We start from the raw sequence: 14,541 nt of genomic DNA on the forward strand, positions 1-14,541 counted from the left end.
TTAACTCATCATCCATTGGGAGTTAACACCATCTATCTACAAATAAAAAAGCCAATTCCTATTGAGGAGGAAGGGGAAGAGTGGGCAGGTTGGTTGAGAATAATAGTTCCATAACATCTTTTTAGGTCAGCCTTCTCATCTTCTTAAGTGCAAACCTAGAAATAAAGAATAGGTCTCCTCATAAATGAGTTTCGGTGGAGACCAGAAACAAAGATGTAGGAAACGAACTGTTTCAATTACTTGCATTGTTTTACTTTTGTAGTGTTGGCATAAGCATTCAATTGTATTGCTACTTGAATGATTCAATTACTGTTTTGAAGCATATTAGATACATTATGTTGACCAATGACGACAAAAAAATAAGCATTCTTCCCCTGTGACGGCGAAAAGAGGTCTACTTCTTTGGCGATGGCAGAAAGTGATATTCGATGACAGTGATATAGTTTTCTTCCCCAACAACAATGTGATATTTCGTTTTCTTTCTTCTACATTTAGTCGGATATTTGTGCGAACTCTGACGGAGATCAGACTGGGAGGAGTTGGAATGAATTACATGAGGGTTCTTGGCTTGGTTTCAGGCAACGTTTTGGCCAAAAGTGAAAATCTATTCGAAAACAATGAATAAGTGGTGGGGTGTCTATTTTCATCATTTTGAAAATGTTAATTTGATTGTGTAGAGGGTATTTTCATCAAATGACCCCTTTCGTTAGTTGAGATAATGAGGAAGGGGGTCTTTGTCTCACGACCATAGTACAGGGGGGTCTTTGTCACAAAACAGTATAGGGGGTCTTTGTAATTTACCCTAAAAAACTTCAACACCTACTGCAATCTAATCAAGTCCAATTAAAATGCAAATGGACTAGATCGGGTCAAATCCAGTCCAATTAAAATGCAAATGGACCGGATTGGGTACAAATACAATCCGAAATTAACGAATAAAAGTACTTTGATAAAAGTGCTTTTGTACAAGGGCTTTTGTAAAATTTCGTAAAAGTACTTTCGTAAGTGTTTTTATAAAAGTAATTTCATAGAAGTGCTTTTATAAAACTACTTTTTCTAAGTGCTTTTGTAAAAGTACTTTCACCAAAGTGCTTTCATAAAGTGCTTTTATAAAAGTGCTTTCATGTAAAAGTACTTTCATAAGTGTTTTTGTAAAAGCACTTTCATAAAAATACTTTCATAAAAGTGTGTTTGTAAAAGTACTTTCATAGAAGTGATTTCGTAAAAGTACTTTCATAAAAGTGATTTTGTAAAAATATTTTTATAAAAGTGTTTTTGTAAAACTGCTTTCATAAATGTGCTTTCATGTAAAAGTACTTTTATAAAAGTGATTTCGTAAATGTACTTTCATAAATGTGCTTTCATAAAGGTTCTTTTCATGAAATTACTTTTAAAAAATACTTTTGTAGAAATGTTTTCATAAAAGTGTCTTTATAAAAGTAATTTCATAAGGGTACTTTTGTGGAAGTACTTTTATAAAAATACTTTCATAAAAGCACTTCCATAAAAATGGTTTTATCAAAATAATTTTGTAAAAGTGCTTTCATAAAAATGCTTCTGCGAAAATGATTTTATAAAAATATTTTCATAAGAGTTATTTTATAAAAGTGATTTTATAAAAATACTTAAAATACTTTGGAGTGTTTTTATAAAAGTAGTTTAAAAAATGTTGTTTTACTAAACTTGACCAAGCCACTTTCACTGTGATTCACAAATTTAATGACTTTAAACTATTAGACCAATCGGTTTTATCCAAATTCGGTCCACTATGTGCACAAACCATTTATATTTCAATTTTCAACCGGTCTGAGTCCATATAGTCTTTTGGACCGTCCAGTCCGTTCAAAAGACATTTGTACTGGATGGGGTCCAACCCGAACTTAGTCCATTGACGCCGTAATTATTGGTAGCATGCTTACCTGTTAATTATGTCTTCTTGCAATTGGTGTTCCTTATTCTGAGTTCTGCTCTACATTGGTCCATCTTTCCAATTACTTTAAAAATGAAAGGGCTAAATTAAAATTAGATGTATCCAATAGCGTAAACGTGTCTAAAAAATATTGATAACTGTGTTCTCAAACAATGATGTCGCAACGATGGACCATGTAAACTTTTCCTAGGATGCTGCATGTACAACTCCAACGAACAAAAATTTACAATCCAATGAAAGCATCATGACACAAACCCTCCTAATTGGGGGGGGGGGGGTCACACAAGTTTGGTTCCATGAGTATTTATGGATAGATTGTTTATTTGTAGTTTTTTCACTTTAAACCTTTTGTTTTTTTTTTTTTTTTTTTCGTTTGGTTGGATTTTACTTTAAATGTTTTTTATTTTCTACCTCAGATTAATAATTATTAAAGTGTGCCACGCTAGTATTTGGTTTCAAGAAATGTTGGGGCATTGGAGGAAATAAGAATTTGACGTTTCCCCAAATGCCCCATGTACAAAAATCAAAGCGTTTCAGTTTTCTATCATTTATTTGATCAACAGTGAAATCAAACACTTGTTTCATTTTGCTTCATATGCAATAACGCCCATGAAACCAAACACAGCCTAAGAATTCTGGCCTAACAATTAATTCTATTTCTCTAATAGTTTTAGCTTACAAACTGTAGAACCAATAAAGAAGGATAGCTAGAGCTTAGAGAGTGTAGGCTGTTTCTTTCTCACCTGCCAAACACGAACTGGCAATTAAATGATTTGCATTCCAGGGGAATTGCCATAAGCAAAATAGGGCTCTCAGATCATGCAAGCATTGTTGAAACCTAATTCATTCATATAAAACTACTGGCTTCCTGGCTTCCTGCGTTAGGGCCCTAATGCAGAAATCACTGACCTGATCTTGTGTATTCTCTATTATGTTTCTTTTGTATATTTTCTTGATTCTGGTCACATTACCTAAATAGGTTGTTTCTCAAACTCTGAGAAATCCTCTGGCTAGGGTTGGCTTTTCCACCTGATCATTGGACAGGATTTGAACCCGGCTTAAGACTCCACATGACCCGGCCCCTTTTCATCTAGAAAGCTACCTTTCTACATACTTCGCATGCACATTACAGTCCCTTTGCAAAAAGAATTATATATGGATAGATGAAAGGCGGATGATGTTGAAAGTATCCTTATGAATTGATCTAGTAAGGGCCGGTTGTTTATTTTTTTTTGGATTTTGAGAGGGGCAAAGTTGGTTAAGTGATACCTATCTCCTAAGTGGGTAAATAACTTTTGTACCTAGGGGAAATGTTGCAAACACTTGGATGGGACAAAATTGCCCCTTTTAATAATGACTTTTTATGACTAAAACGATCATTATCTTATTTATCTGAGAAATAAAAGAACATGGATAAAAGTACTTACCAATAAGGCCCCATTCGCTTTTCGGAAAGTTACTTACCCATGTTCTTTTATTTCTCAGGTAAATAAGGTAATGGCCATTCTAGTCATAAAAATCCATTATTAAAAAGGGCATTTTTGTCCCATTCAAGTGTTAACAACTTTCCTCCTAGGTGGGAAAATTATTTACCCACCTAGGAGATGTGTATCAGTTACCTGGGTATTAAGTGATACCTAGAAAAATAAACTTTCCCTACTCCCCACATTAATCTGAAAAATGAACATGAGATTCTTAGTCAATGGGAACCAAAGTCCTAGTGACCAACTTTCCCCCTCTCAAAATCCAAAAAAAGAACACCCCCTAATTTATCAAAAAGTGAATAAGGCCTAAGGGTGATTCAAATTCCTTTTGTCTATAATTGGATTAATTATGGATTCACCCCTGTCCGATTAATATCATCAACCCCTATATGATATTATAATCCAATTGTATTCGCTAACCCATTGGTTAAGTCTAACATGACTCAGATGCAAACTACATCTGATTGTCTGAGTTCCAATTGGAATATAATTTAATATAATTGGATTCACTTTATCTAAATCTGATTGGATTTGACATATATACTTAAAAAAGTTATATTGTATCAATTAGTAAAGTTGGGTTAATATCATGTTTTCACTGCCAAATTGTCATAGGTTCCAGTTTCATACATGAAAATTTCAAATCATTTTGTTCATGAAACACAACATCAGAATACTTTTAGTTAATTTTATTAATAATATATATAATATTTCGATCATCGTTTTTAATTTATTTTGTTTATGCAATTTGATATCTATTACAATCTGAAATTGACTGTGGTGTAGCGCGATCTAGTCACTCCTACCTGGCAAGGGCCTTGCTCCTAGCTGGTAACGGACAACACCTGAGAAGGAGAAGAAGATGAGGGATTCCCGGGGAGTTCGCCCGGTGGGAACACTTCGATGCTTAAGTTAGAACTCGATGGGAAGCTTAGAGAGTAGTAAAGGAAAATGAGCTAAGAGTGGAGATGCGCAATTCGTAGAAGTTACCTTGCCCCTTGACAATCGGGGCCTTTATATACTGATGCTCTGTCAAATCAGGTGTAACCGCCTTTGATCCTCTGCTATAGCTGTTATTCGTCAGGCTGATTCGATTAGTGCAGGTAACTGTCGTAGAGTACGGTCCTGTCAGCTGAGAGACGTTATGCAGAGCTGGCGTGCACGACACCGCCTGACGAGAGACGTGGGCGCAGTCCTTTGGACTGGCAGGTGCTGTGCCGCCTGACAAGAGACGTGGCAACAGTCTGACAGGCACAGTCTTGTCGGATAAGAAGCTTTCCGAAAACTTCGGGTTGCTCAATAGTGAGCTCCTTTGTAGCGAACTGCCTTGCAGCAAGCTGTTTTGTAGCGAGCTGTCTTGTGGCGATCTATTATGCTGGGGTTTCAGCGAACTCATTACGCCGAGTTATGGCCAAACTGTCCTGCTGAACTGTCACTTACGTCGAATCATGTCCACGTGTCACCTGGTTAGGTCAAATCACCCTCCATCAGACTGGAATCCTATACATAAGATTTGAGTCGAATTTGGAACTAGTTATATCCTATTCGATTTGATCCATTTGTAGCCCTAAACATAGCCATAATTTCTTAGCTTGATGTGAGATACAATTAATGTTAATTAATAAAGTCTAACAATTGGCACACTATGCGCATACGTTGGAACTCCCTTTTCAAAATTTAACCAGAATCAAAGTTAAACACAACTTTCAACTATGGATTGGCTTAAATACAGTAAGAAGATATGTTTAATGCTATAATCCAAAAAACAATTGGCTGATCAGACACAAAATTGCCACCCAATTGGGTCCATCAGCCTAGTTTTCGTGTGGGATTGGTTATTTATTTAATCTTTTTGGTTAAAAGGTGCGAAAGTGGGATTGCTTAATTAAAGTGTCTTTTTCTTGTAGGTTATGATCTGTCACATTGTTTTTAAGCACCACAAAGAAAGAAGTCAAGTCTGGTGTGGGAGAAGAGAGACATTATCTGAAGCAACTTGAGTCAATGATTTTCCAAAAATGGATACTTCAATTATTTCTTCCATGACTCTCTCTCTCTGCTCAAGCTTATGATGCAATGGGGATTTTTTATGATTTAATCACTTAAATGGGGAGATGCTACACGAACACGATAAGTGCAACAAAGGAGTTTGGAACTCACACAAGGAACAAGACAGCACAATGGGTTCCATGTGTCGGCCACATAGTCCTTCTGTGAGGTGGCAAGTTTCAGTCCAATAGAACATCACACGGCCAAAAATAAACACTTTTCCAGTACATGAAACTATTGGGAAATAGTCCACGCATACAAGCTATAGCAGCGTGTATAGGCCGATTGACATGGAACAGGACTTTTCACCGGTCAAGAGTTTCACAAACGAAGGTGCTAAGATGGGAGTTCACATCTTGGTTATTGAACCGCCGTTGATTCGGATGGTTGGATTATTTGGCCCAGGAATCGTCCAGGCAATTGGTTCTGTTGTACCTCAAACTCGGCCTCTAGCAAAAAATCATTGAAAAAGTCAATGACCATTGATCCGAGAGGTCGATCCATCGACTCGTTCAATGGTTTTTGACTGTTTTTTTTTTAATTTTTAATTTTTTTGTCAGAATGGGCCACTCCATTCGAACAGGATAGTGAGACCATCGACCCGAAAACCGGTGGCCAGAATGGTTCCGTTTCTGGGTCGTTTTTTAAAACCATGGTTTACATTGACACCCCACAGAGCATGGAGTCCGAATCTGCTCCTCACACCGATGTCATAGGCATAATATATTTGAGCCGCACATTCGAAACATCTCCATCCTATACTTATATATTATTATTCATGGGAGATGTTTCCAATACAAGGTGGGATGTGATTGTGAGCTTGGTGTGAATATCGTTATGTTAAGAGCAGTCCCAGTTCCAGCTACATGCACATTTCAGCATGTATTGAGAATATCTCCCGTATTTATATTTTATTATTGGGAGATGTTCTCAATACATGATTGGGATGGGCTGTGCAGCACCCATGGGTTGCACTCTGTGGAGCTCCGAAGCAAATTCTTAAGATGGACTGCTCTAGGTCATGAATCAGATCAAGGGTTTTACAATATGGACCGCTGGCTTAACCGTATTTCCATTCATATCAATATCAATGGGTCAACCTGTGATGTCATTGATACAGATATTTCCAAACTAAAACGATATAATAATGAAACCTTGGTAACCCATTGAAAGGATCACCTCGGTCAATGGTTCATACGGGTCATTGAATGAGTCAATGGGTCTTTTCTGTTGGTCCAATTAAACCAGGGTTAATGTAACCGGCTCACCAAATAACCAGTTTGATAACCCGGGTCAACTATGGTTTAAATTTTAAAAACAATGCTTATGCTATGCTTAATTAAATTTAGCTTCACCTCTTGGAAATGCGAAAACTAGTTCAGCCATCAAATTCACCTGTTCTGAACAGTGGACAGCACCTTGGAACCACGCTGTTGGACTGTGAGAAATTGGTTGGTTTCATTAATTTCAAAAAGTTTTATTTTTTATTTTAAGCTGTATTTTTTAGGTGCCACATCACCGTCTATAAGAGCATATTCTTCAGATTTTGCTGCATCTTAAGTCCATATCCTTAGATGGGTAGTGTTCCACAATGACAAGAAAAATTCCTTAATTCTTTTGCTTTTGCTGGAGCCAAGGTCCAGGCCACAAAAGAAAAGTGACCATTTATGTACTTGTTTGGCTAGTCATACACTGTGATCTATCTCAGTCATCTGATTTGATTTTATTAGATTAGCTTCTTTATCCTATCCAAGAGATACCTCCGTTTGAATCCAGCAAGCAATACCACTTTGGGAGAAATTCAATGGCGTGATTGTAGGACCATTTTCATCATTAAGACTAGGGACTTCACCTATATATGAATCTAAAGTAAAATGAGTGGCTTATTCACCCACCAATGAAAAGCAAAAAAGTAAAATGGGTGGCTCTTCTTCATTTATGAGTTAATAATTCATCATGATCAAGTCCTGTTGAGGGGTTGGGATGAATCAAATCTGGGTCAAATCCTTTGAAGTAGGGTACCTGATTGTTTGGATTAGGCAATGGAAACAGAAGTGAATTAATTATTATATTCATATAATTCATCCAGGTCCCAACTCCCAAAGGAAATAGAGATTTCAAAATGAATAACCTGATGTGGTATATGTTTCAGATCGCCATTATCGAGGGATTTGAAAATGATTAACTAGCCCTATTAATTTTGGATTCTAGAATCTAGAGAATTTATTGTTCAAAATCTGATTCTAGTAAGAATCAAAGGCATTTGTTCTGGATTCAGCATACAGATCCTATAATCAACTTTACAACCAGGCCCCATTGTAGAATCTACCTGCAAACCGACTTTGGGTTTTGGGAAATGGATTTTGACAGATTACCAAAATCCAAATTATTTAGAAAAAAAATTCATGGGATGAGTTTCAGAATATGTATTCTTTGCCATTTTCTGATTATAAGCTCTGCACGTAGAATTTGAGCCAAAATAATCCTGAATATTCGAAAAATAATTAACAAGGTGCAAGTGAAACTGATTGGTTCTCTCAACTTCGCCTGTAGACGTAGCTGAAAGTAGTGCAATATAATTCCCCTCGGTTTGGATTAGATTTGTTTTCATGTTTCTTCTTGATAATTCTTAGTTAATTATCACAAGTTTTCTTTTTCAATTTTTCTAATCTTATTCATCTCTCCCCAATACTGTCGCTTCAATATGAAGTTGCTCTACTGTCAAAATACTGATTCAGATTCTCCATGTGAGATATTTCAACCACACCAATCAGGAGGAGATAAACACACTCTGACAAGTGTTTTCTGATAAATACACATGGCTATATAAGCATTATTATTTCCAAAACACATACAATTGCCAGTGTTCTCACACCTGCTAAGCTGAAAAAGGATCTGAACTCCCACGCTACTTGTTTCCAGAAAATCCAAGATTTCGAGTTTGAAGGTCTAAACATCCACAGTGGCATTTGCAGAGAACAAGAGGCGGTGTCACCGGCTCTCCATGTCTAATTGAAGCAAGAGAAGAGATTTTAATATTACAAAAGAGAGAAATGTAATGAAAATATCAATTATTGGTCTTTATTAAATGACCAGAATATATCCTCGCCACTTGTTTCTCAGATTATTCATTAACAACAGTCCTATATTTAACTTCCATGATCAGTTGATCACACTGTCAATATCAACAGAAGGTATTGATCACAACCCCAAGCACTCGTAAAATCATTTCTCTGATATGCTTCTCTTCCCTCATCTATTTCACATGAAATCATCAACCAAGAAAGTTGAAAACAAAAAATATAATCTAGCAAAAGGAAGAAAAACTTAGAAGAAGTAATTCAAACTTCAAAGCCTAAGAGACAGGTCTAGGTGGTTGAATTCTTCTATCTGGACGTTCTCAGGCCTCTGGATGCTGGACCAAGGGCCTTCCATTCCGGCAGAGATGTAACCCATTTCTCTCCTCTCATAACCAACTTCACCACTGAACCTTTCTACATGGCGTTGGTGCTCCAAGTCGGCAAAGGGCGGCTGACTGCGTCGACTATCAGCCCCTGATCGATGGCTCAAAGCGGCATGTGGTCGTACAGCTGAACTCAACTCCCGGCTTCTCTTGGCTAGGCTGCGCTCCAATTTGTGAGCATTTTGGTGACCACCCAAAGCTTGTGAGCTGTAGAATTTTCTCTGGCAATAGTTGCAGGAGAAAACTCGAGGCTCGTTGGGACCAAGGGATGATGATGAAGATGAAGAGGATGGTTCGAGGACGAGCTCCAGGTTGAGATCTTGGTTTGACAAGGTGAGATCTATTGAAGAGTTGGGCTCTATTTCCATGGTTATAGCTCAAGTGGAGGGAAGGGATGGTTTGAGAGAGAGAGAGAGAGAGAGAGAGAGAGAGAAGTGTAGAAGTATAAATGGAGGAGAAATCTTGATATGGGCAATAGGTCTACTAATCAATGAAAAAGAAATAAAAGATGGGAAAAGAGAGAGATGATTGAGTGGGTGGGTGGATGGCGGTTTGGGTGCAATAGTAGAAAGAAATAAATCAAAGAAGAGGATACAATTGACAAGAAAAGATGAGATGGGGTCAGTTTGATGGAGGAGATAAGAGAGGTGTTGTCTTGCGTTATATGAGATGCAACGGTCTACTGTTCCTGCAACCACAAACGGAAAGAAGAGTGATACAAAGTGATGGCCTTGTGGGTGAGTGAGAGAGGATAGAGATAAAATAGAGAAAGAAAGATAGAAAAAAAAGGGGGAAGAGGAGGACAGAAACCTGCAAAAACCATTGGGGAATGAAGTGTTGTCGTCTCCATTTATGGCACCATTTGAACCCATTGTCGGTCCATAGAAAAAAATTCCATGGAGATTCCGTAATTTGGCCAAATCCAAACAAGGTTTTTATCTTTTTTTTTTTTTTTTTTTTTTTTTTTTTCCATTTCTCAACCCCTTCTTAATTACCTTCTATCTCTTCTAGTCTATTCTAGTCCATTTTCCATCCACCCATCTTTCCCTATCTCTTCATCTATCTATCTATCTACTTTACCTATGTACTTAATCCGTCCAATCAAACCTGGTTTGGGTTTCGTCTTCTTCTTTCCACTAGAAATCTACAAAGATTTTTCATTGAGGATGGATTTCTTTGTTTGGGTACTGATAAAAAAAGCCACTGTTTGACGATACTGAACGCGCAAACTGCAAACATGATAACAGATCGAACTTATATCCTTTGACGAACACCGGCCCAGCATAACTGGTCGATCTAAGCTGATAGAAATGAGGGTAAATCGACTAAATTCTTATGGAACTTTACAAAATTCCTCAACTCTCTAATTCTTTATTTTATTTTATTTTCTATTAAACCAAACACAACCTTAGAGGTAAGGTGCCAATGATGATCTGTTAGTGGAGGTTAGGTGGTCACGAGGTATCTCTATTCAAAAGGGGATTTGGGTTGCTTTCCACTAATATTGTACATGTTACCTCGATGGTGAGGTAGTAGATCCCTGTAAATTATCTCTATAAACTATCTGTTTTTTTCCTTTTCTTTTTGCTTCGACTGTAGTTCCTTCTAGTTTTCATCTCCTTTTAGGCTCAGTTTGGAAGGAGTACAAATACGAAAACGTACAGTATAAATACATTCAAAATAATACAAAATACAAGAATTTGTACTCTATATATTTGTATTTGTACTCTTTCCAAACTAAGCCTTATCAAAAACGTATAGGCTATGTTTGTCAAGATAGAACCCGGCAATAAATTGGGCTGATATCAGACAATTGTACATGGGAAAAGTATTTTGTACTTTGTGGGTGGCTTTGTTCTAAGAAAAAAAGGAACAAATAAATGGTGCTTCATTCCCTCCCCATGTCCAAACTCTCTAAGGATAGCCGTATACCTCAAGAATCAGATGCTTTTAAGGGTTTGTTTGGGACATCATCAATTCGTTATTATTATTATTATTATTGTTATTGTATTTGGAGATGAAGGAATGAGGTTATGGAATATTAATAAATTTTGAAAAGAAAAAAGCCTAGTATTTTACAAAACTAGGCATTAAAATAATGAAAAGAACATCAAGGTACCTTCTTTGGGGGCCTTTTTTCTTTCTACTACAAGACATTAACAACACCAAACAAGAACCAAGAGAAGATATATAGTCCAGGTATTTCACTCACTAAACAATCTACATTAAGAAGTTTACGTCACATATACATTATGGATTTGAGGGGACCAACACCCTCAATTCTCCTGCACATAACCTTCACATAAAGAGGATAGATGAACAGTGCCTTCAAGTAACAGATCTAAACAATAACATTCAATAACAGAAACCATGATGAACCTACAAGCAGAAAATCCATCCCATGCATAGAATTAATGATCATAATTTCATGACCATCCCATCTATCAGTGAATCAAATAAACAAATAAAAATAAAAAAGAGGAATCCATAGATCAGAAGGCTTCACTAGTGAATAAACCAAAGGTGGGTCCACACCCTTGTATGTATGATCATATCAAACCCATCTCTCTCCTCAATGCAGTGAAAGTTGTTACCCCAAAAAAAAAATGCAGTGAAAGTTTACCACAGCCTTGAAAGAAAGCATATACTGATTGGTAATTTATTAAATTCAAGAAAGACGGGAAAAAAAAGAAGAATCAATCTGTACAAGGAGCGGTGTTCTCTTATTCGACAGCAGTAGGATAAATGTGATATCTTAACCTTGTAGGTCGGCCATTATTGCTGAGAGTCTTGTCTCTCCAACCAGAAACACGAGACAGAAAAAGTTAAGACTGTTGCATTTGCATTATAGTTGGTCATGAGATTCTAAGGCAAACACGAAACGAAGCTAATTAATCTTTAATAAACCATTTAACAAACAACTCAAATGGGATGCTTTTCTTTGACCATTCAAATTCAAAATTGTTTTTTCATTTCTTTATAGTTGAGAAGGGAATAATTGCTAGAGGAAAACAAGAGAGAGAGAGAGAGGAAACAAGAGAACGGGAATACGGATAAGCACAGCAGAGAAGAGAGAACTTACATGGGAATACCAGATGTAGCTAATCAGGAAGAGAGCAATGACGAGGGAGCCTCTGGTTTTCCCAATTTGGGAGGGATAGATGTTTACAGTTTGATCAGATTTTTTTTATTGGGATTTGCGAAGGTGAAGAAGGAGAAGAAATAGAAAATGCTCTGATGTGGAGAATGGAGCATGAACATGTTTGGAGTTTGTCGGATTTTATAAACATTTACTGAGTGTATTTGGAGGTACTAGTTTCAGAGAGACGAGTATTGGTTCTCTTTTTGGTCTACACGTGGATAATGACATGTGTTGTGCTTTTATATATCCTCGATACACCTTTCCTGCTTATTTCTTTTGCATCCACCTCACCTCCATTCCCTCCCCCTCATCTCCAAATAGTATTCTTTCTTTATTTTATTTTGGGTTAAATATTTAACTATCCCCTGTGGTTTCTTGACATATACTTAAAATATCCCCCTGATTTTTTAAATGACTTAAGCATCGTTATAGAGTGACCTAATAAGACAAATACTACTCCTTTAATGGTCCACATTTTTCGTTCCCATGTGACATTGTGTGCCTGTTTTAAAATTTTGAAAACCCAATTTTACTTTTTTGTAATCATCCTATCATGATCAGCTTTTCATCACTTAGCCTTTTCCTTTTTACTAAATTTTGAATTCAAACGCTTCATAATTATTTAGATAAATTTAGTTTAGAAAATTGATTAATTCTATCCCTATTGTTATATATTGTCTTAAATTATCTTTTAAGTTTTTTTTTTTTTTGACAATTATCATCGTCGTTAAATTGTAATAATAATGTTGAAATGTCACTTTTGCCTTTCTATTAAATATTGTCAGTAGTCGCATGTTAGAAGAAATTATGTTATTGACCTTCGGTGGTTTAACACATAGACGACCCCGAAATATTCATTTGTCAAGAAAGAAAACCCGTCGTTGTTTGAGTAGATAAGGCACTCCATTACCTAGTGCAAACGGTCACTGCTGCAATTTCCGACCGGCGGTGAAGAAGAATGTTTCATGTGGAGGTGCGGTGAAAGAAAACGAGGCTTAGCCTTTTTAATGTCAACCCGATTGTCTTTTTATGTTTTGTCTTACCTACAATTTTTTATGTGCTTTGAAGTGAGGTCTGCCGAAATAATAGTTGTTTATTGCTTTGCTTTGCTTTGCTCAAATTCTTCCATCACTAAGGTATGTACAGAGTATGCTTAATGGTTTACCTTTTTATGAATTGTTTGTGCTCCTATTGCTTGTGGGGGGCTAGTCATAGAGATTCGTGGCTGTGATTGCCGCTTAATGGTTCACAACCCCTCTTGGTTGGGTTAAAATGGTTAGGGTCATGGAGACCATTTCAATGGTGTCTTAAAGGGTTATGTGGTGTGCTTGGGACCTGTGTTTGCTACGATGCACACATAGGATCCACACATGAGTAACTCAGTTGTACATGGAAAATGTTGTTAAGAGTAGTGACCTATTGGTTTACCTAGCACCAGAGGTTCGACTTAATGCCCAAACCGTCTAGTGTGTACAATTGGCCTTTGTGATCAATAAACTCATATAGGTTTACCACTTAACGTGACCCAACAATATCCCTATTCATTCATGTAAGAAATTATACGGAAGACAATTACCTAAGATGATCATCTAAAATAACTTCAAATTGAGTCTCCATTGTTTTGTGCTATATGTTTGGTTACAGTTATCTTTAGAGAGTGGGTCAAACAAGAGCTGGATGTCTGAATGACATTTAGGTCAATCCTAAGATCCATCAAGCTCTAGTTAGAGGCGGTAACCTACACCCCAAGAAATCCATTAGTTTCCAAGTTATTCATGTTGTCCTAGTTTTTATGACTATGAACCAGTTGCATTTTCATTGTATTAAATATTATTGCTTTCTCAAACCCTAAACATCTATTCTACCTTATTTATGTATCCCAAAAATGCCAAATAGCTCTAGATGAAATATCTTAACACCCTCAATTTTTTAATATTTTGGTAATCTAATTCCAATATTTTTTTGGTAACAAGTATGAAATTTTATGTCAATATATAAGAATAAATACAAGCCCGGAGTAAGATCATGAAGCCAAAAGTTGTCCAAACCCAAGAAAATAGATTACCTAATGCTCATACATCTAAATTGGTAGATCTCAGAATTCATCTAAACAAGTAATTTGATTGACTCATTAGTATACATTGGTACTATAACTAATGAATTCATATGCTTGTTGAGTTATTTCCAAGTAAAATTTCCTAGTGGTTCTTAATGGGTGTAACATTGAGTTACCTCCAAGTAAAATTTCCCAGTCTTCCATTCATACGACACAGACCGACTTTTGGGTGTAAAATTTCCTAGTGGTTGTACTTTCTAACATCATCAATGCATGTAGGCATTTATTTTTTATTTTATTTTATTTTTGCATGGTAGGCTCTTATGATGGCCAAAACCCATACAAGATTAGGTAATTGCATGCTAACATGGAAGGGACAAGTGAACTGTTTAAGTTGTGTATTTGAGTTATCTAATTCCT

General features: G+C 36.5%; 1 protein-coding gene across 2 annotated transcripts; it reads right to left on the reverse strand.

Moving 5' to 3' along the window:
• Positions 1–8,516: 8,516 nt before the first annotated feature.
• ZFP2 (zinc finger protein 2) lies at positions 8,517–12,192 on the reverse strand. Of its 2 annotated transcripts, none has more exons than XM_088897196.1 (2): positions 12,006–12,192; positions 8,517–9,611 (listed from the first exon to the last, which is right to left on the reverse strand). In XM_088897196.1, the coding sequence occupies exon 2, from the start codon at positions 9,289–9,291 to the stop codon at positions 8,809–8,811; it is 483 nt and encodes a 160-aa protein (XP_088753322.1). In that variant the 5' UTR covers positions 9,292–9,611; positions 12,006–12,192; the 3' UTR covers positions 8,517–8,808. The 2 variants fall into 2 exon arrangements, with proteins under 2 accessions (XP_088753322.1, XP_010259825.1); XM_010261523.3 differs by having other exon boundaries at positions 9,734–12,192.
• Between the last annotated feature and the right edge of the window lie 2,349 nt (positions 12,193–14,541).

This window comes from Nelumbo nucifera, chromosome 2, assembly GCF_055504915.1.
Source record: "Nelumbo nucifera cultivar China Antique chromosome 2, China Antique-T2T, whole genome shotgun sequence".
NCBI lineage: Eukaryota > Viridiplantae > Streptophyta > Magnoliopsida > Proteales > Nelumbonaceae > Nelumbo > Nelumbo nucifera.